The sequence below is a fragment of the Mauremys mutica genome, chromosome 10, assembly GCF_020497125.1.
Source record: "Mauremys mutica isolate MM-2020 ecotype Southern chromosome 10, ASM2049712v1, whole genome shotgun sequence".
NCBI classification, from domain to species: domain Eukaryota; kingdom Metazoa; phylum Chordata; order Testudines; family Geoemydidae; genus Mauremys; species Mauremys mutica.
In genome coordinates this window covers 58,062,503-58,079,581 of record NC_059081.1, presented here as the reverse complement: position 1 = coordinate 58,079,581, position 17,079 = coordinate 58,062,503, and the positions used below count along the sequence as shown (strand labels likewise).

General features: G+C 41.1%; 1 protein-coding gene across 1 annotated transcript in view; it reads left to right on the top strand.

Annotated features, from left to right (window-relative positions):
* Positions 1-17,079, top strand: part of ALS2 (alsin Rho guanine nucleotide exchange factor ALS2) — a 66,520-nt gene that overhangs the window by 7,200 nt on the left and 42,241 nt on the right. The window contains exons 3-11 of the mRNA XM_045032167.1: positions 721-875; positions 2,643-3,559; positions 7,907-8,267; positions 9,257-9,425; positions 9,866-9,962; positions 10,527-10,604; positions 12,222-12,401; positions 13,370-13,541; positions 13,753-13,933. Of these exons, the coding sequence (XP_044888102.1) occupies positions 721-875; positions 2,643-3,559; positions 7,907-8,267; positions 9,257-9,425; positions 9,866-9,962; positions 10,527-10,604; positions 12,222-12,401; positions 13,370-13,541; positions 13,753-13,933 (2,310 nt within the window). The remainder of the gene's footprint in view (positions 1-720; positions 876-2,642; positions 3,560-7,906; positions 8,268-9,256; positions 9,426-9,865; positions 9,963-10,526; positions 10,605-12,221; positions 12,402-13,369; positions 13,542-13,752; positions 13,934-17,079) is intronic.

Sequence of the window (17,079 nt, the reverse complement as noted above, 5' to 3'; positions counted from 1 at the left end):
TGAAATTATTTATCTAAAGTAAAAACTCTCTTTAAATTTAAATATTGGTTCTACTAGTTGGACCAAATGATGTACTTATAACTTTACAAGAGCTCTTGTTGGTCATTGTCATCCTCCTCCGCTTTCTGATACGGAAATCCAGTGGAAAGAAAAATCTGAAATAAGACAACATTTCATTTGAACAACTTAGTCTTACCTGATCTTGGGTATTCCAGAGTTTCTCAAAAATAGACTTTCTTCGTAGCTAGAGATGGTTTGATGAGACTACTCTAAAATGTATGAATATTTTCTGTAGCCACCTTCTGACAGTAATGGATGTACCATGCTCAAAAGTGTGAACATCACCCCTTAGCAGGAGGTTAATTGTTTTTAGGGTCTTTTGACTGTTAGAGGTCAGGTGTCACTTCATACTCTACCGTAGGCCCCCATTACCATAGTAACTGAGCATCTCACAATCTTTAATGCACTTAACTTCACAACATCTAGGATAGGTAGGTAAGTGCTATTTTTACGGCCAGGAAAAAGGGCACAAAGTAAGTGATTTGCTCACGGTCACACAGGAAGTCTGTTGCAGAGTAGGGAATTGAACTTTGGTTCCAAGTCCAAAGCTAGTACCTTAATCACTGAACCATCCTTCCTCTCTTTCCTATATGTAGATGAAAAGTAAACAGGTGTGCAGAAAATTGCAAGCTGATTCTTCCTATTTTTTTTTTTAAATAGCTCAGTAGAGGCAGAAGGAGCCAAAGAGAGAGGCCTGGTCCATATCTGGCAGGCTGGTTCCTGCTCTGTAACGCCTGAGAGACTTCCAGGCTGGAATGGAAAGACCGTACTGCAGGCGGCCCTTGGAATAAACCATGGATTGCTTCTAACAGAAGGTATATGACAGTATTGTTTTAGGTCACAGACCATGAACAACTTAAAATTCCTGTTTAATTCTAGATTGAAACTAGTGTAAAATTCTAAAAGAAACTTTAAAGAAATATTTAAGATTTGTATTACTGCCAAAATGTCTTTATTGTAAAGGTTGAGTAAGAGACAGACAGGTTTTTTTTTCTACTTTATCTTCATCAGTCTTTTTAAATTGCACTGGGTTAATTTTTCTCTTTAATAAAAAGTGGCTCAAAGTTGAGAAGCATTACTTATAAAATGGCAAGATAATTTGGATCTATTTCACCCTCTGTGTTACCTCTAAATGCATGTTACAACAATTTATTGGATTTAAAAAATACAACATTACAAAAAGTCAGTCCTCTTGATATGCAATAACTTTGGGTGGGTGGTTTTTTTTTTTAAAGTTCTGAAAAATTGCAAGCAAGTAGATGCAGCAGAGAAATTTGGTTTGATCAGTTGACTCTTTGAATCAAAAAATACTTTCCGAAAGACCATTCCTTTGGGTGTTGATATATTTTGTCACTTGATTGTACTGATCAATGGGCATACTGTTGTAAAGATTAGACTGGAAGTAATGTCTTTGATATTTCTCTGATGTTTTCAAAGGAAGAAAAGAATTTCACACCTTTGAATGTTACTGAGCTGCAGGTAAAGAATGTTCTAGTGTAGGGGAGTGCCAATTAGAGCCAGTTGTAATCTGACCTGCCATTTCACTCCATTGCCTAATAGAACATTTCTGAACTAGAAAAACTTTGCTTCTATGTACATTTGACTTGAAGTGTACTGTTTTATGGATATATAACAGTGATCACTACAGTCATAACTATCAAAAAAAGTGTTAGCCAAATCAATCCTCCTTATAGGAGTCTACTTTTTTTGTTGCTTGCTGATTCATTTCAAATGAGTTGGCACTGTTACCATAATCTTAGCCTCACTAGAATTTCATCAACATTATCTCTGTTTAAAAGGTCAAACCAACAAGTATATTTTTCCATAATTAAGGAATAAATAGTAGGACAAATGTTTACTGTTTTATGCACTCTTGCTACATATCAAAGGCCAGCACTTTGGCATGCTTCAGGGACACTGAATGTTTGTACAGCGAGAAGGGAACCATGCTTTAACCTGCTCTGCCAACGTTGTTGTATTTGTAGTGTACGTGGTAGGCCCACAGTCTCTGTGGAAGCCTCAGTTTAGAGTTTCTTTTGTTATATTTCAAGTTTGATACTACAATATTAATGATGGTCCAAAATGAACTTTTACTGAAGATGAAAAGTGTAAATATTAAGAAATGGAATATGTTTTATGCATTTTAAGAGAATTTTATGCAAATTCTCTTGACATTAGTATATCAGAATGATTAGCACTATCAGGGTGAATTGCACTCATTCATGAAGATATTAACTGAAAAGCTCGCTTTTGAGCCTACCATAGATAAAAATTGAAGTTGGATGTACTACAATTCATTTTAAAGGCAGCATGCAATAATAGGCTAAATCCCCACTATATAATGCATCCATGCTAGTGATTTACTAGAATGGACCAACAGAAAAATCAGTATCAAGTGTAGGTCCTCTTGCCAGCAATAGCAGAGAGTCCCTAATAGTTATTTATTGAAAGTATCTGAGAGATCTGGTTTCAACAACTGCAGTTAACACTGAGCCCAGAACAAATTAAAAATGAAAATCCTATTAAATGAGTTCCTCAGTTGTTTATATGGTTAACTTCATTAGAATGATGCTGTGTTTCAGGTGGTGAGGTCTACAGCTTTGGAAAACTTCCCTGGAGGGTTGGGCTAGAGGAAACTTGCACTAAGAGCCCCATCTTAGAAAATGCTTTGATTGGACAACATGTTACTACTGTGGCAGCTGGAAGCTACCATAATGGAGCAGTGACTGAGAGTGGTGTGGTATACATGTGGGGAAACAATTCTGCTGGCCAGTGTGCAGTGGCTAACCAGCCCTATCTGCGAGAACCAAATCCTATTAGTATTTCTGACTCTGAAACCAGTCCCCTGCTGTCAGTCAGGATTTTGCAATTGGCATGTGGAGAGGAGCACACCTTGGCACTTTCATTAAGCCGAGAAATATGGGCATGGGGAAGTGGCTGTCAGCTAGGTCTCATAACAACTACTTTCCCAGTGACCAAGCCACAAAAGGTAGAACACCTGGCAGGACGCGTTGTGCTCCAAGTTTCCTGTGGAGCCTACCACAGCCTGGCTCTTGTACAATGTCTCCCTGCACAGGACATGAAACCTATCCCAGAGAGATGCAACCATTGCAGCCAGCTCCTTATTACGATGACAGATAAAGAAGACCATGTAATCATATCGGATAGTCACTGCTGCCCATTAGGTGTGGCACTGGCTGACTCACAATCAGAAAACCATGTCTCCTGCTCCTCATTGGAGACTCTTGAGGGGAAAAGTGCTACAGGTAGCCAAAGTGAGGATTGTCAGAAAACCTTTGTAGAAGATGAGCCAGCTGCTTCAGAATCAGAGATGACAAGTGTGCTTTCTAACAATGATGGACAGGAAGATAGTGGTATTTCCAGTCCTGGAAATGTTTTGTTTCCTGACAAAAAAGCGGTAAAAGAATACTTGGAGAATCTGTCAGATGACCCATTAAATGACAACCAGGAGAAAAGCATCAGTACGGAACTTGAACAGGTACCAACCATCACTGGTCTATACTTTTTTCTCTTAATATTTGTACTGTATTCATGAAATCCTGTAATGTGCTCATGAAAACTAAAGGATTCTCAATATTAACATAATTTTGAAGCTATAGCTACAATTCTGGAGTTATCACAGTGTTTCTTTCACAGTTTTAGGAATTAAACCCAAATACAGAAGTGATTTTTGGACTGAGAGTGGAATTGTCATCATGTTTGTTCAGTCCTGGGCCTTTATATGAGCAGCCTTGCCAGATAGTTCTCTAGTTGTGTGCTGTGGACTGTGCAGTGGTGAGAACCCAGTAAAACCCATTTCCCATTCCCTTCTCTAGTGCCTTAGGATATATTGCTATAATGTTCAGCTAGATTGGGGGGGGTCTCAAACTCAAATGACCACGAGGGCCACGTGAGGACTAGTGCATTGACCCGAGGGCCACATCACTGACACACACCCCTCGCTGCCTTTGGCCCCGCCCCCACTCCACCCCTTCCATTAGGCCCCTCCTCTTCCCACCCCTTCCCTGCCCCAGGTGTGCAGGGTGTGGCAGAGGGCTCAGGGCAGGGAGTTGGTGTGTGAGGTTCAAGAGGATGAGGGGTGTGGCACAGGGTCGGGGTGCAGGGTACAGTAGGTGGCTCAGGGCAGGGAGTGCAGGAGGGGTGCAGGATGCGGCGGGGGCTCAGGGCAGGGAGTTGGGATGCAGGAGGGGTGTGGGATGTGGCAGGGGCTCAGGGCAGGGAGTTGGGGTGTGGGGTGCAAGACGGTGAGGGGTGCGGCACAGGGTCAGGGTGCAGGGTACAGCAGGTGGCTCAGGGCAGGGAGTGCAGGAGGGGTGTGGGATGTGGCAGGGGGCTCAGGGCAGCGAGTTGGGGTGCAGGAGGGGTTCAGGGTGCAAGCTCCAGCCCGGCGCCACTTACCTAGAGCGGCTCCGGGGTGGCAGCGGTGCGTACTGGGGCCAGGGCAGGCTCCCTGCCTGCCTGCCCTGGCCCCGCACTGCTCCATTCCAGGAAGCAGCTGGAATCGTGTCCCTGCAGTCCCTGGGGGAGCAAGGGGGCCTCAGGGTTCCATGCATCTGCTGCTCTTGCCGCTCCTCCAGGTACCTCCCATGAAGTTCCCATTGGCCACGGTTCCCTGTTCCCGGCCAATGGGAGCTGGGGGGGGGTGCCTGGAAGGAGGCAATGCAGGAGTCCTCTGCCTCCTTCCCCTTTCCCCCTCCCCTCCCCTCCCCACCCCCGACCGAAGGGGCGTGCTGGCAGCTGCTTCAGAGAGTGGCACAGGGCTTGCAGCAGCACAGGGGGCAATCCCGCGGGTAGGCAGGGGAGCGGGGGGAGCTTGGCGGGCCACACACAAGAGCCTCGTGGGCCGCATGTTTGAGACCCCTGAGCTAGATCAATATTCTGGGATTTGGCCAGCTGGTATAATACTTGCCTTCCTATGAAGAGAGAGACCCTCATCACCCTCACAATTTTGTCTGATTCTTCTTGAGTCAAGCTAAGGATTTTAGCTGGATAGTTATCTTTTTATTGAAGTAGAAGGATCCACATTTTTTTCCCTATTTGCCCCACTTTGGGAGACCTCACCAACAGTGTAATGAGTGGTGAATTAATCTTCCACATGTCAAACTTATGTTATGTTATGACTGTTGGAAGACAGCAGTAATCAGCAGACCTTTTAGTAGCCATCGGAAGGGAAACTCTTGATTTGACTTATCGAATCTGCTAAAATGTGTTGCTATTTTGGAGGGTTAGGGGAAGAGGAAAGGTAGTATAATGTGTAAAGAAACCACCAATTTCAAACTTTTTGCCTATATGTCATCTCTCAAACTATGAAATAATCACTTGGTTGACTTAAGACTATTTAAGTGATGTAATATGTAGATTATTCTGTAGAAGACCACACCAGATTTCTGTCCAGCAGTGTTGTCTCCCCATCCCTACCCAAGGTCTGTCCCACTAGATAACTTTATGCTAGGGAAGTTTGTTTTTGCTAGGAAAATCCTTTGTACTGCTAATGGCATCTCACTGTACAAGCAGTATGGTGGCTTCACAGCTGAACTTGGAAAGTTACTGCAGTAGCTGCAGATACTATGTGTGAGTCAGTTTCTTAAGCTTATCTTTTGTAAGTATGTGGGATTTCTTCTAGAGAGGCCAGTTCCATACTCCCACACTGTTGGATTTTGGCAGTCAAGGAAGAGGAGGTGGTAAAAGTAAAACAACTTTTTATTTTCAACAGTTGTGGACTCCTCTGAGGAGTAGAAAACAAGTAGTCTCCTGCTCATTTTCTTCTCTTCCCCCTCCTGCTCCCCCAAATATTTCTGAAAATACTTTCTCATGCACAGTTCCCATAAATACAGTATAGTATTACCTCAAAGCCTTGAAGACTCAACTGAATCTTAACACCATGCAATATATGGATGCTGTTTTGAAGAGGAAAGATAAGCACGGAAGGTGATTGTGTAATGTTTCACTTACAGTGGCAGTTAGAGGTTTTCCCTCTTGATATAGCTTCCGTACACAAATGGACTGTATCTTTCTGGGTTGCTTGGCAGTGTTTGTAGCCTGCTAGTTTATCCTTACTGTCACAGTTTAGGGCAACTGCACCTGTATTCCCCCTTTATGGTCCACCATGGTCATTCACTCTAGGCTCCCAGCTCCTTAGTTTTCTCCTCTCTTGGAGAAGGTTTGCATTTCTCTCTCCCTCCTTACTGGGGTTTTTGCAGGCTGAACCATTCCTTGTCTATACTCTGAGTTCCCTAGCAAGTCAGACTGCCTAAGCAGGCCTGCTTTGCTTTCAGCTCAGAAGCTATCAACAGCATAATTACCCACTGTTAGAAGTTGCCACAGAGCCTTTCCTAAGCAAGCATATTTATCCTGAAGGTGAAATTATTAGAGAGAGAACATATTAAGTTCTTTTATCTGCATGCTAGTAAGCTTACCAGAGATCACTCCGCTGCAACCAGGGCTCTAGCAGATGGTAAGTCCCTAAAACCCCACAAAGGAGTTTTTCTGTGGTTACACATTCATAACATCTTTTGCTCAGAGCAAGAACCTCCATGAATCTGAGAGTCACTCCTTTAGACAGGTTGGGCCTTTGATCTTGGGACCCTTGGAACAGGTAATTAGCAGACAGTGGGGTTCTCCTCAAGGTGTACCTTTAAAAGGTTGGGGTCTGAAGGTTAGAATTTGCATTCCCTCCCTCCTGAGTATTTCCTAGGAAACCCACTCAACTAAAAGTTCATTCTTCTCTGGTACATTTGTTTAAAAGAGTCCTTTTGAAGCTCATAACACTTCTCAGGGTTTACATTAGTCATATCTGTCTTTTCCCCTTCCAGACATTGTATACAATCCCACAATAATACATAAACATTTATGTTTTTAGTACAGTACTCTCCTAAAATCTTAAACTTAATTCAGTAAGGTTTGTCCACAATATTGCAGGAAATTGTCACATCTGTCGTACTTGTATTTCATAAATAAGAATTATTCCAGTATCCCTTAGTCTTCCTTATTCACAAGGAAGATGTCAAAAGGATCCCTTTTGACAGGGAGGCTATAGGCAGCCTTGTATTAAGGGACCTATATGAAGAAGGGAAATGGGGTTTACTGCCTTTTGTATTTGATATCTGTCAATAGCTTGAAAGCAGTGTTTTTGATAGGGCTTCAGTATACTGCTTTTTATATAGTGGCTGGTTCTAATTGGCTGACTATAACAGTAAACTTTAGATGACTGTCCTCTGATCTATACCAGAGCCATAAGTTCTGAGGTCTGCCTGAAGAAGCCTCTCTGGTACATTACTGCTTATGATACTGCTGTCTGTATAAAGCTTTATTAACAATTTTTAACTAGATGTCTGTTTGTCAGTATGAGCAAAGTTAATCATTTGTTTTCTTTTGATAAGCTTTCCCAGCTGTCTGCTCATAAAGGTAGCATGTTTGATGATATACTGTAGTCAACAGCAGAGACTTGAATTTAAAGTTTTATAATCCCAGAATTTAACCCCTCTTTTTATATTTGTTTGCAATGACCCTAGTTATTTTATTTTTTCAAAACATGCATTCTTCTCTTAAACACACACACACACACACACACCATCGTCCCAGCACGAATTAACACCCCTTCACTGCCAAACCAATATGAAATAGAGAACCTGTTTTATACAGAAACAGGTACTGGTTTCCAGCTATAAAGGGTTATTATGAAGTGTAGACTTAAACTACTAAAAAGTTTAACAGTGTCTGATAAATGCAACAGAGGGGGTAAGAGTACTAGATTTATTTAAGGTCACGCTATTGCCCTGGGTTGGGAATTATGATAGGTTTAATTGATTTCTCTTTCTGTTTTTAGCCTTCTCAAGAAGAAGAACTCACTGCTTGTCTCCCCGGTCCTCCAGGTGTAAGTACATCTGCCTTGAACAGCTTGGTGGTCTCTTGTGCATCAGCAGTTGGTGTCAGAGTTGCAGCTACATATGAAGCTGGGGCATTGTCTCTGAAGAAAGTAATGAACTTCTATGGCACAACTCCAGGTGAACTAGGTTCTCAGTCTGGTAGTCCTTCCCCAGGTCCTGAGGGGCTGAAGGACACTCGGGAAGAGCAAGTCAAACTGGAATCAATGCAAGGAAAGAAGAGTTCTAGCCTAGTGGATATTCGAGAAGAGGAATCTGAAGGAGTCAGTCGAAGACTTTCCCTGCCTGGCTTGTTGTCCCAAGGTAAGATAGTGACTAGGAGGAACCAAGAGGCCAGGGAGAGTTAATGTAGTGTGGTAATTACTAGTTGTGTGTCTTATTTAACAATATTACCTATAGTATGAACACAGATTCAAACCCCCTGCTGAGATGTGTGTAAGGAACAGTCCTTCAGACCTTGTTGAATGTGGAGAGAGAGGGGAGAAGACTAGTGGAAAATGCATGCTATTTGAGCAAGACAAAGGACTGTTCTTTAACCTTAAAATAAGGATTATCCCAAACCCATTGTGGTGCCACTTTTGGTGATATGGATGGATGTTCATTACAAAAGGGACTGGTAACCACCAACTCACTTCATGTAGGCTGCATAACAGATGTCAGTTGGTCTGACCCTCTGTCACTACTACTCTTGATTGGTTTGGAGCCAATGGTTTAGAAAAATTCCCTGTCCCATTACCAAACTTCTCAGCCAGTCTCCTTCTTTCTTGCTTTTAATGTTCTGAATATGCAAGTAGTTTGTGTAACACACAGTGGTAAGGCTGAGTTCAGTGACACTCTTTCCAAGCTGAGAGAAATTATCGGAAGATGTATGATCTCTACAGGGTGGTTTTTCTTTCAGGAAAAATACCTTATTGGCAGTGAATGTCACAGGTCATATTCACTTCAGTGTAACTACATACTTTGCGTTTACAGCTATTGAAAGGAAATAATGGGTAAACTCTGTTTAATACCTAGATCTGTATTGGCATATATGCTGTTAAAGCTGCCTTCAACTATGTACCTTTTTGCTCTCCAGCATTACTAAATCTTAAGTAAAATACCTAAAGAGGAAGCTTTATCAGTGAAGTCAAGTGACTCAGTATAATGGTACCCATATCATATAATACACTAGCTCTGTGTAAATGCTGTGTTTAATTTAAAATAGGGATAAACTAGTGTTGTCTATCTTAGTTTCTGTGTGGGGCTTTTTTAAAAAAGAAAACTGATTCTAGTTTCTCCTGGTCTGCTTCTAGTTTCTCCAAGGCTCCTAAGAAAAGTAGGACGGGCGAAAATGAGGACAGTGGCTCTGACCCCAACCTATAGTGGAGAGGCTGATGCACTTCTCCCATCTTTAAGGACTGAGGTGTGGAGCTGGGGGAAAGGGAAGGAAGGACAGTTAGGACACGGTGATGTCCTGCCAAGGTAAGATTTCAGTGGCAAAAAGCTAATCTTACCCCATGGGACAATGGGAGTTTTTGGGTGCTCAAAACTCTTGAAAGTCTGTCAACTACCTGAATATAGTCTTAAGACCCCAAAGGTAGGCTCCTGTTCTTGAAAATCTTGGTTTTAACTATTACCACGAATGTGATTTATGCAGGATAATTAGTGGCTTTGAAGGGCAAAATCCTGGTTCCAGTGGCGAAGTCAATTGTGAAATTATACTTAGTGTGTCAGAGGAGCGGCTCAGTAGTCTTCTCCTGATGACTAAGCTAGTTTATCACCAAAGAGCTTTGTGATCTCTGGTGCTGTGGTGCATGTTGTTCTGTTTCAAAAATATACAAAGTATTTTATATTCGGTGTTCCCTGCCTCTTATGTTTCATGCTGAGTACCCCTGATTCCGTTTTTGTGCTGGGTGTTACAGGCTTCAACCATTATGTGTAAAAAGTCTGGACAGCAAAGAAGTGATACAACTGTCGGCTGGTGGCCACCATTCCTTGGCACTCACTGCCAAATCACAGGTATGAGGATAACGGTCACTATTATCATGCATCCACAGCATAGTTGTCTTGTTCGCTGTTTTCTGGATTGGTCTTTATTTTATGTGCTTCCAAGCTCTCTGTTCTTATGTGGAATGAGAGTCTTGAGTGGTGTGCATGATGAATTTTTTATTGTTTTTGCATTAACTTTGTGCGTTTTGTATGAGCATGTGTCCTTGCTGCTATGCTTACAAGAATGTAATAGTTTGAGTGTGGTTACCTCTCTCTCACACACACACACACACACACAGATGAGGAAATGTAAGTAGGAAGAGAGTGGAAATAAGGAAGCACTTCCTTTGGAGAACTTGCATCTCCCTAAATTTCTCTTCAGCTGCCCCTTCAAATATAGATTTTTATTTTTTTGTTTACAATTTTTATCCATAGTGATGTATGTATTTATTTATTTATATATATATATATATATATATATATTAAAAAAAATAAGTGTAGTGTTTATAAATGCTGTTTGTCACGCTGGATTTATTACTGTGTACTCGGTGCATGCAAACTATATTTTTTTTTTCCCCCCATGTTTTTACACAGGTATATTCGTGGGGTAGTAACACCTTTGGCCAGCTTGGTCACTTACATTCTCCAACTACTGTCCCTCGCCTTGCAAAGGTACTGTCTTATTTCTCAATTCCATATCTGTTTGATAATACAGGCTCCTCCCAGAGCAGAGAGTCTTAAGGAACTTTGAAAAACTGTCTGACCTTCTTTCATTAAAATACCCCCACAAAAAGCTTTTGGCACTGCTCTAAAGTTGCAAAACCTTTTGGTTTCCATTGTTACCCTGATCTTCAGATGATCCCATGATAACTGGCAGCAGTGTTATTTAAAGAGGCACTGTTAATATAAAAAACATCACTTTTACATGAAGTTAGTCTCTACTGAATTATTTTAAAAAATTGTGACATGGAGTTACAAACAGAGAAAGTTATCTTACATTTCTTTCAAACAAGTTTCCTTTCTGTTAAGTTTCCTCTTTCACATTCTTAATGCTCCAGTGTTCTGACTTTAAATCCTTATTTGTTTAGAAACAAAAATTTCCAACATGTTTAGTCTTAGATTTTGTAAAGTGTCTTTTTAAAAATATATCTACCTCTTTGTGCAAATCTAAGATGATACTATTCCTTGAAAGATAATTTTCAGATCTGGTGTTGATAGCATAACTTGTCTCTTCCCAGTTATTCATCTTTCTCCCTCAAAGTTCTGGTAATTCTCAGACTATAACCTTAGTTAAAGCTGTTCATTCATTTTATCCTAATCACCTAATTACCATTTTTGTCATTTTGTCTGTATATTTCTGGAGATGTTAGTCATGCCTGACACAAGAATCAGTTTGTTGTGATCGGCTTTAGAAGCAAATTCTTTGATCAGATATGTGTATCCAAATGATGAGTTTAGGTTCAACTAAACCAGTGGTTTTCAACCAAGTGTCTGGATCCCCTGGTGGGCTGCAAGAGGTTTCAGTGGGGCCGCAAAACAGGGCCAACATTAGACTTGCTGGGGCCCAGGGTAGAAAGCTGAAGCCTAACTGCATAGTGCTGAAGCCCAGGGCCCTGAGCCCCACCACCTGGGGCTGAAGCCAAAGCCTGAGAAATGTAGCTTGGTGGGTGGGTGGGGGGGGGGTCCTGTGGCGTGGCCCCGGGCAATTGCCTGGCTTACTTCCCCCTAACACCAGGGCTGACTTTTATATTCAGAAAACCAGTTGTTGTGGCACAGGTGGGCTGTGGAGTTTTTATAGCATGTTGTGGTTGTGGGGCCTCAGAAAGAGAGAGGTTGAGAACCCCTGAACTAAACCACTTGTCTGTGCCCTTTGTTGTTTCATTCAGCCAGGCAAACATCAGCCACACAACTAGGAAAGTTCTGCAGCTCCCCTACAAACTAGTAGATAGGAACTTAAATGGCTGTCTCTTATGCTGTTGGAATTTATATAGAGAGCAGCATCTGAACCATCTCCATATTTGTCTGTTTGCTTTTAAATTACAAAGCAGATTAATTTTACAAAGCATCAGGCATGGTGTACAAGGATTGAGACATGCCACGTTTTCAACAAGACACAGGCATTTTACTTGTTAAGGAGACCAATGTCCATCTAAAGAATGTCAGTCCTTGCAGGATTCTTATGGGTGCTCAGCCTTCTTAGTTTTGTGTAGAAACAGCTCTTGTGTGAGGTTGAGGCTCCCTTCTCTGATAAGTGGTGGATACTATTCTCTCCCCCCCCCCAAACTACAGGTGTGTGATGATAGTGGAGTCTGGAGCACAGCAGCAGGACCAGATTATTCCCTCTTCTTAGTGGATGGAGAAGATTTCCAGCCTGGATTATATTACAGTGGTCGAGAGGAGACTAGGGAAAATAATTCACCCGGAAACAACTGCACTAAGAGTCCAACTCCGTTGCTAGCCTGTAGTAAGGTGAGTACTACTTGTTCCTTCTGTTTGGCTTAGATAGTACTGATGCTTTCTTGAGATGGCTCAGTGTTTCTTCCAAGAAGATCTTTAAGATTTAACTAAATGGGAATTAAAAGTAGAGATCTGAAACATTGTCACTATATGTAGCTGAAACTGAGTTAGTATTGGTGGAGCTCCACAGTAAGTCATAAGAGCTCACGGTGACCTTTATAGTGAGGCATTCTGCTTTATAGAATCATTAGTTAACTGATAGAGTAGGAGTAGTATTGCAGCCTTGATGATACAATTCAGTGTAGACACCATAATTAGCACTGTAATACTACTCCTACTCAATCAGTTAACTCTTGTCTTCCACATCAGAAAGGGAGCTGATTGATATAGCTCTGAAAAAAATGAGAAAAATGGAACAGTGTGCCTCCCAAACATTGAAAAAGAGCAAAAATCATCTTTTTTCTACTAAGGAGAAATCGTTTGTTTGAGGGTGGAATGTGGTGTGTATGCATGAAGAAACTGAGGGAAAGCTAAATCTAAAACATTTTGCAGTTTTGAAAGTAGTTGAATTCATGGTCAGAATCTCTTGTATGAGTGACAGCTGCATGAGTTAAGGGTAATCTTTTTTTCTCCTAGGCCCTTTTGACACTGGTAAAATTACCAGTGGTTGACAGTGGATGTTAAATATGGGTTCCTCACTTCCTCCTTTCCGTCATTCTCCAATCAGAAAGCATTGAAAATGGGTTGGTTGCTAGCATAGATGGGTGGGGAAGAAGGGGAACAGATAGCTGACACTCATTAGTTGACAGTGGGTAACTTTCCTAGTATTAGATACGCTCTTGGACATCAAATTATTTAGTACCAGCAAAGATCCTAATCTGCCAGTCTAGGTTTTTATACTGTGCTCATCACCTTAGGTTACTTCTCATTTTGTATTAGGATACTATGTTAAAGCAGTTTCTATTTTTTTTTCCTTTCAGTTAGGGTACATAAGCAGCGTGACAGCAGGTGGGGACGACTGTTTGGCCTTGGTGGACAGAAACATTATGGGATATATTGCAAGCTTGCACGAGTTGGCTTCCACAGAGAGAAAATTCTATTGCAAACTGAGTGAGATCAAATCTCAGGTCCTCAGACCCCTTCTAGGTTTAGGTAAGAGAATTCCTTGAATCCTTCAGAGAGAGAGTGTGAGTGTGAGTGAATGGGGACCCCAGTTAGTCTGAAGACATTCACTAGGTCATAACATTCTTTGAAATAAAAAATTCTAATAGCAGATTAAGTGCCTGGATTAATTCCCATTATCAATATACCTGGTACTGTTCTTTTGGAAATGTACGTTATATTGCTTTCTTATTTCTTACAGATAACTTGGGCACTGCAGCTACAGTCCAGCAGTTGCAGGATATGGCAAGCAGGTTCAGCAAGCTGTGTTATCTGATTGGTCAACATGGAGCCTCTCTGAGTAGTTTTCTTCATGGGATAAAGGAGGCAAAGAGCTTGTCCATCCTGAAGCATTCTAGTCTCTTCTTGGACAGTTATACAGAGCAAGTATTAAAATCTGTCTCATACTGAGTGTCTGCAGGTTTATTCTGTAGAGCAGAATATTTCTGTAATCAGAGAAGAATAGATAATAAGGAGACTGGCATAAGGAAACCTCAGTTGCCAAGCATCATGCTAATGTTCTGCAAATTTAATATCTTGCAATATAAGGGCTGTTCTACACTGAAAACTTACATTGGCATTGCTACCTGTCTCAAGAATGTAAAAAATCCATGCCCTTCAGAAATGTAGCTATGCCAACCTAAACCCTGATGTATTCTGTGCTAGGTCAATGGAAGAATTCTGTTGACCTAACTACCACCTCTTGTGGAGCTAGATTAGCTACAGCAACAGGAGCACAGCTGTAGTGCTGCAGTTGTGCCACTGTAGCATTTTAAGCATAGATAAACCCTAACTCAAATAATTTGCAATAAGATTTTTTTCCCTTAAAGAGCCCTCCATGTGTTTAAAAACTACAGATTTTTAAGTCCTTTGTCTATAGAGTGTCCTAGATCTTTTTGATGCTTAAAAAGAAAAATGTAGTGGTTCACTTATTCACATTTGATTGGCTGCTGCACATACATCTGCAGGAAGTAATATTGTAAAAAATGTTTATTACAGAACAATGCATCTCTGGCATCAATATAATACATATACGTATACTATAAAGGGTTTTACCAGTTTAATCTGAATGCCCTTTTTTTTTTTTTTTGGAGATAATTCAGTCTCAGAGGTATTTACGCAAATACTTGTGTAAGTTGCCCAGTACAAGAGCAGTACTTAACTATGTACACACATTTTGAAAACTAGCTACAAACTTCTATCCAAAAGCTGGAGCCATTCTAGTTTCTAGAATAATTACTTTAAAATATCCTAGCCCTTTTTTTCTTCCTTCCCAAGGCACTAATTGCCATGGTGTCCACCATATAACAGTTAAAGATAGCACTAAGTTTGCAATCTTCTGTATTTGAATGAATATATTTTAAAACAAAAATAATTGGAATAACCGGTTTTTCCCTCTCTTAATGTCTGAGATGACAATTTTCATGTTTCTGTCTGCAACAGTAAATGGCACTTGGTTTCTCTTAATGAGCTAAACTGACAATATCAGCAGATATAGGTTTTTTTGCTCAGCAAAAAATAACACACACACAACCCCAAACCCCATCATGCATAAGTACATCCCATGAGTTATTCAGCAACAGACATCTCCCCACCATCTCTGTTCCTGTCTGTTCCAGATACAACTTTTCCTGTGACTTGGTTTCCAGAGCTGGTTCTTACTATTAGTTAGTTTTTATGTAGTTGGTGCTTTCCACATTATTGGTGACTAAAAGGGGGTGCTGCTTCTGGCAGGGTGGGTTTTCTTGGTTTCTCTCTCTGTTTCCTTCTCATCTGAGATCTCTGCATATTCTTTTTGAGTCTCCTCTTGTTTTTCACCTCCTGTCTGCTGCTGTTTTTCATCACTGCTGTCTTTCTCTTCAACCTCCTCTGCATATTTCTCCATCCATTCTACTCTCTATAGGTTCTTATACTTCACTCGTCATGGTCATATCTGAATGCCTTCTTGTAGTGCATTAAGCAACATGGCTAGTATCTGTCATGTGTTCTGTCAACTTCTGTCCAGGTGGAGAAGTGTACTGTGGAGTGTTTTTGTTTGGGAATTTATTTTTAATCTATAAAAATAGGGTTAAACACATGTTGCCATATATTCATGTTGGAAAAGGCTAGGTCAAAGGCGTGCGCCTTGCACTGAGAGCAGACGTGGTGAAGTTTGTGATGGTCCTTTGTTCCGATGGGAATCTCTCCTGTGGCCCCAGACACTACGAACTTGTTACTTCCCAGCCAGTCTTTCTATGCTACCTTCGTAAAGCCATTTTCTATCTTTTCCTATAGGGAGTCTTTTAATCTAGATATTAAAATATAAAGTGCTGTTCTTTAGACACTACTTTCTTCCTGTGCCCGCTGCACTGTTTATACAGTTTAGTGTTACTGGCTGTTGTGGTGGAAACATTGAACCTGAACTGATGTTAACATCTCTGAAAGTGCATTGATTTGTGATATTTTTTTCCCCAAGTCTACAGATTCAGTTTCTGATCTGAGGTTTGAAAGAGACCTTTAAACTCTTTCGAGTTGTCCTTGATCGTTATACTACAGCATTGCCAATAGTGACACTTTTTTGCCATTATAAGAATGACAGACATGGTAAAGTGGGGCTAGCCTGTTGTCAGGCAGATTCAGGGGTAAGGACCAATTACTCTGGCTTCGGTTTAAATCCTATCTTCTTGGTTCCTTGCCATATTGTTCTCTCTCTCTCTCTCACACACTCACACAGCAGGACCTGGCTACCTTCAGGCCTCCCACTTTTCAGAGCATAAATAACAGCAATTTTACCCCCTAAAAGGGGCATATCTGGCAACTTGCTTATATTGCCAAATTAGCTTTTAGGGGTCTTCTGATAATTAGCACCTTCTTTTCTGAAGCACCTTAGCAGAGCTCCTTCATTTCTAGGTAGAATCGCCAAATGACTGAGAGAACCAATTACAAAATTAAGAGGCTCGAACAGTACCTCAAGAAGTGGACACATTGAATACTCCACTTATATATTGAGGGGAACTTGTGCCTTTTTTTAAAAGTAGTGCAGTCAAAGCAGCAGAGCTAGAGATAACCTCCCTCTCAGCCTGGCATCACCCAAGTTGGAGAACTTAGTCCTCTTCAGCCCCTCAGACTACCAATACAGCAGATGTTTTAACAGCTTTTCTACCCTTACTCCTCCACCCACACAACAGAAAAGCAAAGCTGGATTTTATACCTCACAAAACTGTTGATTATGGCAGACACTTCTGTGGCCTGCCCTGTATCTCTTGCAGTTGGTGAGAAAACAAAGATTCAGCGTATTCAGGAAGGTTACAGTTACTTCAGAGGCCTCAGGTATATATTTGTCTTTGGGGAAACAGGGAAGGTTTGTGTCAGTGGAGACCTTCTTACTGCCTCACCTCCTTTCTTAAGGGCTTTTCTAAACATAAAAGTTATATTGCTGTAACTATATTGTGTGTTTTTTTTTTAAACCAAAGAAATGGTTGTTATACTACTAAAAGTCTTAATTGTAGACCAAGCCTAATTATTTATATAGTTTTGCCTTCCCCTTATA